General features: G+C 37.2%; 1 protein-coding gene across 1 annotated transcript; it reads right to left on the minus strand.

The window, feature by feature from the left end:
• Window positions 1-5,114: 5,114 nt before the first annotated feature.
• Window positions 5,115-7,260, minus strand: odam (odontogenic, ameloblast associated). Its single transcript, XM_031871397.1, has 8 exons — window positions 7,201-7,260; window positions 7,087-7,122; window positions 6,936-6,983; window positions 6,545-6,769; window positions 6,393-6,449; window positions 6,179-6,301; window positions 5,260-5,343; window positions 5,115-5,150 (listed from the first exon to the last, which is right to left on the minus strand). The coding sequence occupies exons 1-8, from the start codon at window positions 7,258-7,260 to the stop codon at window positions 5,115-5,117; spliced, it is 669 nt and encodes a 222-aa protein (XP_031727257.1).
• Between the last annotated feature and the right edge of the window lie 869 nt (window positions 7,261-8,129).

Here is an 8,129-nt window from a genome sequence, read left to right on the forward strand (position 1 = left end):
GTCCACCTATAGGAAGCACACAAGTTTGATATTTCCTTCACTATACTGTGATAATAATAGTCATGGTGTCAGCATATAAGAGCAGAGGTATTGATATTGAGTATGAAATTGTTACACTTACAGGCTGAGCCAGAGCGATGCTCAGGAGGCATCCAAGCACAAATACTTCCTTCAGCATGGTTACAGTGATCTCTCCTGTTAAAAAGGAAAGGATAAAGACTTGTTCAGATGAACAGCTTTTCCAAAATATCAGCTAAATCACCATCAGCCTCACACAAGAAAATACAGAAACAAAAGATTCATATTATCACCTTCAAGTCTTTACAACTTCAGCAGACTTTCTTGCAGATGGTGGAGGAGGTTGTTGTTGTACTGAATGTTGAGCTTTTCTTATATACAGTCACAGGACCGGATGTCCTCTCATTAGCAAACATCATTGTTGGGAAATTGCAAATATTAGGAAATATGGAAATCTTCCACCTCCACCTTTCAAGGTGTGGCTAATGATCAGAGATAGAAACAACACATGGATCGTATGATATGTAGCATTCATTTAATAGCTCATAATGATACAGTGTAGTACATTGGATTTGTGTAAAAATTCTAATCTAAATATCATCTTTAGTACAGTCAGAGATCATTTTATATGTTATGTAAGTTCAGTGTCTTTATTCTCCTCTCTTCAGTATTGGCAGATCAGAAAACATGTCAAACATGAATTCCTGGTCTTATTACAAATCAGGTTACTTAGTGGCTTAGGCAGGTAACAGGCAACGCCCAATGAAGCCTGCATTCCTTCTTCTCTCTCTTTGTTTGATGAAATTCATTGCTGCTATTCCCTCTACTAAATCATTTACACCAGGGGTGTCAAACTCATTTTCACTCTGGGCCACATCAGCATCACGGTTGCCCTCAAAGGGCCGGTTGTAAATGTAAGACTGTGTAAATGTAACTTCTCCTAACATATTGGTAAATAACTGTCTGCATTTGATTATTGTTTAATCAAGTGTTAAAATATTGTACATGCAGTTATATAAATGTAAAAATATATTTAAGCACATTTCTGTTATTATAACTTAAATCCTTTTAATTAAGGGTTAAGAAACCCACATTACTCTATCAAAGATCAAACTTTTAAAGAAAATAGCAAAGACAAATATCAAACACAAGTTATTACAATAACTTTGTTCAAAGCTTAAACTCCTTTGAAGGGTGTGTTTGCACAATCCCACGTGAAATATTTCATCTGTTGTAAAGTCACGTTTAAAGTAGTCTTCAATGTACTCACATACATTTCCATGTCAAAGAGCTGCTTCTATGACTGTTGTGTTTAAGTATCTCATAATCATGACTTTCTATCTCATAATTATGACTTTCTATCTCATAACTTCGACTATGGGGATATTTTTATTATCAAGTTTAACTTTAAATTTATATATATTTTTTTTTTTACTTTTCTTTTTTTTTTCTGGCGGATTCGCGGGCCAAATAAAATGACGTGGCGGGCCGGATTCGGCCCGCGGGCCTTGAGTTTGACACCCCTGATTTACACAGTAGTACACTCATTAATGATCATAATTAGGTTTTCTATTCACAGTTTTTATTTATTAATTATTAACCATTGTTATCATTGTGTACTTTTGCTAATAAACAGGGATCAAATTAAATTAAGAAGACATTAGCAAACCATGTGTGAAGTAATTGTTGTGTTGCACATAAGTGTGACTAAGATGGGCTGTTTTGAGAAATGCGTGGTGTGTCTCAACGTCGGATGTCTGATATAAGTAGGCTATCGATGCACAAGGGGCCACACACAAAGCACAGGTGAGTGTTACGGTAGATGCTCAGTGACTTGCAATGTGAAATGTCTCGTCTGTTTTAGCGCTTAAAGTGGTATGGTTCATTTTCAGAGTTCAATTTTATCTAATATTTTCTTGCAGGTTCTTCAGAAGCAATGCAGCTCTTGTGTATTGCAGCTTTACTTTTGTCAGCGGTTGCTGCTCAGCCAGGTTCCTGGAAGCCATGGCAGGATGGAAAGCTTCCGCCTGCTGGTGGACCCAAGCTGGATGCAGACCCTAAGGTAACAGGGAATAGACTAACAGGTAGACTAAGAGGAGCCTCTGCCGTCTGCATGTCAACTATTTCTCATTGAATTACCTATTTTTTTCAGCGTGGCGACGGCGACCAGCCAGTGACACGTGCCCCAGGAGATGGAGAGGAAGGGTCAGGTGGATGTTACTCTGTCCACCGTTCTCAAGCTTCTACTTTGGGAAAAGAACTGGTATTTACATTAAGCTATTTTTTTGCTATCCAGTTTTGTAGTCTCATGAAAAGAATATTCAAATATTTTGGGGAAGGTACTTGTATTTGTTGTGTTTCCAAGAATTTGTTTAGTTTTGTTAGTCCACAAACAATAATGATAGTTGCACCATTCAACCCTCTTTAAAATCACATTTACATTTCTGTCAGTGAAGGCATTAAACAAACAAGACATAACATGTTAAGCAGAGAACTTTAGAGGTGGTGGCAGGTGAATGTGTTTTAATTTTGGAGAGTGCCAAGCTACCTGTTTTCCCCCAGCTTCCAGCCTAAGTTTCTGTTTAGAAAAGTGCTTTTAGATGTCATCATGCTTAACAACTTTAATATTGAGGGTAGCAAAAATGTAGCCAATACACTTTTGATTAAGATGTTGACAAAAAAGAAGACATGATGTGGGCTGAAAGAATATATAGTTGGGACCGAAGGAGAGCTTTGTACAGAAATCTGTGAGGCCTTCCGGTAAAAACTATTTTTCAGATTTTTTGAAAATGTATGAACAAGAAGTTACTTTACATTTGAGCTGGTTACACTAAGCTATAGGAAATTAATCATACTTTATCTACTAAAGAAAACCAATAAGAGTGACTCCCAATATGTCAACCTACTTCTTTAACGTTTGCCTTATACATAACATAACAATAATGCACTTTATCTGTGCTTCACACAGGTTCGTGGTTTCATGTCTGATGGGCCTGGAGGCCATCTTCATGGGTCCGGCAGGCAATTTGGGAGACACAGAGGAGGCTGGAGGCCCAACAGGAGGAACCCTGGTGTAGTGGTAAGCTCACTTTGACATTATAGCTGTACTCAAATGAAAATAGAAAGACAAAAGTGTAATACATTGGGTCTCTACCTCATTAAAGTCTTAAGTTCACTCCTGATGTCATTCAAAATGCTGTTATAGGATAGTTTACATCATATGACTATTTATAATGTTCACCCCCATTTTTTATACAACCGTATTATGAATTTTAACATGACCCACCTCTTTATTTGTGTTTAGTTTTATTTAAATTTGTTTGTGTCTGTATTCAATATCTGTGGCTTTTGTCTTTTATCATTAATAACTGCATCTTGAAAGGTGCTTTAACAAAAAAAAACTTTATTAAAAATCTTGGTTGTGCCCTTTTATTAATACTACATGATGACAAAATATGATGTACGTCTTTCTTCTTTTAGGTGTTTTGCTCTGTGTTCAAGGTAGGCTTCCTTTCTTCTCTCAATGAGATCTTAACACATTCATATTTACCAGAACAGTTGACAAAAACTCTTATAATTCTATAATTCCTTTTCAGGTTGACAACGTGACATTTCAGGTAAGATTGTGAGTTTAAAAAACAAATGTATTATATACAGAATGTTTGAAATGACAGGCTTGACACTGGATATTATATTTCAACTAACCGTGTGGCATTTTATCCATAGAATGTCACTGATGTAACCCTGAAGGAGGTAAACAATATGATTTAGTGGCTTGATCTATTGAGCAATTATTCATTCTATATTATAAATTACACCATTTTATGAAATGTTATGATTCCGCTGACCTTTGATGTGAAAATCTTACAGGGGGAGAACATATTTCTGATGCCGAAGGTAAGTCAATTCATTTTAATATAATGTTTATTACAGTTAAACAATCAGAAGAAAAACCATAAAGATTATTTTCAATACCCATGAATACTAATGACGAACAATCCATCCATAGCATGGAGGAAGAGGACATCATCACCATAAGGTATAAAACATTATGGAACTCTTTGTAGCGGTGATTACAGTGTCAAAACTCTGACTCTTAGCTAATTGATTTGTACTTCTTTTACAGGGAGGAAGACACAGACATACGAAGAATGGGGTATAAACTTTAATTTCAGTCAAATATAAAATAATTTTAAAAAACTAGCTGGTTTGTTCAAGCAGCTTTGCTTGATTTGATATTTGATTTTATATTCAAAACAATGGCATTGTGATTTTTGTTTCTCTTAATCTCAATTTTAGCAATTTGTCAAGCTCATCTACAACGCCACAGAGCCGGTAATCTCCATAATGTTTACTTTACTTTATATGTTTTTTAAAGATAAATAAAACATATATTCACTGTATATATTCAATGCTAATCACAAGTTCTCTTTTTCCAATTGAAGAACAAAGTCTCAGTTGAGTTTGGGGTTTTCAAACCTGTAAGTATTGACAATTTGTATTGTGTTGAATTTGGAGAGTGCTCGTCATTGTGGTTTAATTTAAACAACTTTTTTCCTTTTGAAGATGAACCTTGGTAAATTCATTGGAGAGGAAAACAATCCAGATGAAGATTATTGACAACAATAACAGGTGAGGATGTTAATAGAGTGAAAGTGATTAACTTTAATTTCCTGATCATCAGTTTGCGACAGTAACTGCTGCTGACAAGTTTTCTTATCTCACACTTTTCTCAGGAAGAAACCAACAACCACAAGTTTGATTGACTAACTTTAAAGAAGATGACGGTTTTCTTTCCTGTGGTCTATTCTGAGAAATCACTCAGCATTTACCTGTACAAGAATACATTCTGTGTACCAAAATAAAACTCTTAAACAAATCACTTTGAGAAAGGTCTTTATTTGACATGTTGTAAGGAGCAAGGAATGGATTCCTGACACGAGCAAGACAATTCAGAGTAATATAAAAAGAATTGAGTACATATTTCATTTAGAGGAATGGCACTCTCCTTACATTTTTAAGAATGAGTGATGTGGCCAAACACACAGAAATGTATTTTTTGACAGATCACCTTGTTGATATTTCCCAGGTGGCATCTAAGGCTCGAAGAGGAAAGGGAAGTTGGACTGACCCTGGAGAAACATAAAAGAAAATAGTTGTTGAAATATTCGGAATCAAATCCTGCACAACATGAATGACCGTGACATATAACAAAATGTATAAAAATGTATAAAATCATACCTCATCAACACCTGGGCCAGATGTGTCACCACGAGGATGAGGAGGAGCTGTAGCAGGCACTTTCTGTGTTCCCAGTGGCCATGTCTGATAGAGATAGAAAGTTACAAAATCACAGCAATTAGACTGAACTGGTGCACTCTTGTCTCTTCCCTTGATTATTGGTGAAATCATAAACATGAAGAGGTTATAGTATAGGGAGTGAACTCACTTTTTCAGTTTGCACCTTAGGTTGGGAAGCCTGCTGAAGTAAGAAAACATGCAGAAAAATAAGATTTCAACGTATATACATATATTAAGTATGTACCTACGTATTTCATTTTCAATTCTAAATTTGAGGATTGCGACATCTAATTTTTGAAGCGGCTCTCGGACACACAAACATTAACAGATCAAAAAAGGCATCATCTGCACAAAACAAACTTATAATGTGCAACAGGTATCAAAACTGTGCTGATATAGCAGTTGCTTAACACTTATTCAACACTGAAATGTGACTGAGGTGACATGATTTCAGCAGCGTGTGGTCAATATGGCAGACAGTCGACTTTGCATCACAGTCACGGCACATGACTCAACATCTGCAGCTATGTTATTATCATTAAGTCTTGTCGTTAGTCATAATAGTCTACTGCACTGGTTCTTAACCTTAATTCAAAGTTGAAAAGGGAAGTTGATAAAGACACAATCATATTTTGAATTACTTTAGTAGCTCGGTTTTTTTCACATTCTTCAGCAGCCAATATGCACTGAACACTTCTGTGCTGGTCTCTATAATGACCCGAATGAAGCCGAAACGTGTTGGTCTAAACAATAAAGTTGTTCTACTGAACATACTACAAATGGAATTTTGCCCTCTTCAGAGTTTCACCCTACTCCATCCACCTTAGAGCTCCACTTCATGTCATCTTGCGTGTCTCACCTGCAGAGGGAGCTGTGGTCTCTGTGTGGTTCTCTCCAGCTGCTGTTGACCGTTGTTGGGCTGCAGCATCACATTGTTCCTCTGCTGAGGATAGCCGTAAGGAGGGAAAAAGTACGAAAAGCCCTGTGGATGATAGAATCAATTTAAATCAGCAGTGATCATTTGAATGAACATATTGAGGTGTGCACACTGGTCAATATGTTTTCCTTCATACCTGTTCTCTGGGAAGCTGAGGAAATCCATAAGACGGGTACTGGAAATGTGGAAACACCTGAAGTAAATTTAAAGCTGTTATTCATTTCTCCATATGACTGTGAGGAGCAGCAGCTGAAGGGATAACTGCATCTACATGCTGCTTTGTTGTACCTGAAAAGGGTTTTGGGCCTGCTGAGGAACATTGGGAGAGTTGGGATCCTGTGGTGGTCCAAGCTGCTCTTGCTGGCCGTTTGATATGAGCATAGGCATAAAATGGTTGCCCTGGGCGGGGAAAAACAGCTGGGGCCCCTGGGGGCCGAAGGGATTGGTCACTTGAGGGTTCAAGTTCACCATCTGTGGATTGAGCAGCACCTCCGGCTGCTGCTGCTGCTGCTGCTGCAGAAAATACTGGGGAAGTATTGACTTGCAGAAGCAAGCATTTAGTTTAGTTTTTTTGCTTTGTTTCCATCCACACATGTAAAGCTTTCTTAATCTGACAAAGGAAGGCACACAATACAAGTGTTGTTAGGATTGCAAAAAGGGTTTTATGCACTTCCAGTACCTGTGTTTGTCCAAGAGTTGCAAGAGTTAGTCCATTCAGTCTTAGAATCTAAACCGACAAAAGGGTTGTATTCAATTTGATGGATTCCATATTGACATGGGATTTTGACATTGCAACCATTGAACATAAAAGTTTTAACAGATATATTTACCTCATTGCTGTTGCTTGCAATAATTCCAAACTGCAACTGTAAAACACAAAAAAATAACACTTCATATCTGCCATTTTAGAAAGATATGAGAAACATACTTTAACTTTAACTCACTGGAAGAGCGAAACTTGTCCTGAATAGACAGACCAACACAAGGGCAGTCTGCAGCTTCATGATGTCCTATAGTCGGTACAAACATAAAGTATGTTTAAAAAAAATCAAATCCTACCATATATTTCACCATGACAGAAATATAACTTTCACTGAGATATCTTACTGTTCCTCTGGTTCTGCTTTCCCTTGCTGTGTCTCCTCACCCTGTCCATATCCCTTTTATATTATGTTCCTTTTGAGCTGTTATAGTCCACTGCCAACCAATCCAGACAATGTGCGGTCAGTGTGACAGACATTTCCCATGGCATCAGACTCAGACTCTTACAACACAGGGCAGGTAGCTATGTTATTAGGTGTAGGTCATGTCTCTAAACACCATGACATACTCTGCGTAAAGCTGTTAACAATCCTCTAAAGTTTCTGAATTCTATGTGTTTTCTACAAATATTTCACACCATTGAGTGTTTTAGTCCCAGTGCTTTAGTCTTAGGGGACCTGTGTACATAACACACATCTTATATGTAAAGTTTAGACGCATATGTTCCAGTGTGGCGCTTATACTTTTTTGGCATGTCATGAGAAAAAAAAAGAGGCAAACAGAAGCTTATAATTAGACATTTGTCACAAGTTGTTCATCATGCGCTGACTGATGTTGGCATCTAATTGGTAAATCGTGGGTATTACACTAATCGCTGACTGAGTTGGGATTCATGTTCAAGACACACAGCAGAAAAAACTGGAAAGTTTACACCAGCTGTGTGTCTGAGTCTGTCTGGAGAAGTTGGTCTGCTTCTGCATTAGTTTAAATGTCAAAAACTATCATTTTATAGCAGGTATTTTTTATGCACCATGCATTTTTGTTCCATGCTTAACACATGCCTTTCTTGTGAACCTGCAGTGTAATAAACAGGCCTTTTTCACAGGAGATA

Source organism: Anarrhichthys ocellatus, unplaced genomic scaffold, assembly GCF_004355925.1.
Source record: "Anarrhichthys ocellatus isolate YVR2014 unplaced genomic scaffold, GSC_Weel_1.0 scaffold58, whole genome shotgun sequence".
In the NCBI taxonomy this organism is placed as follows: domain Eukaryota; kingdom Metazoa; phylum Chordata; class Actinopteri; order Perciformes; family Anarhichadidae; genus Anarrhichthys; species Anarrhichthys ocellatus.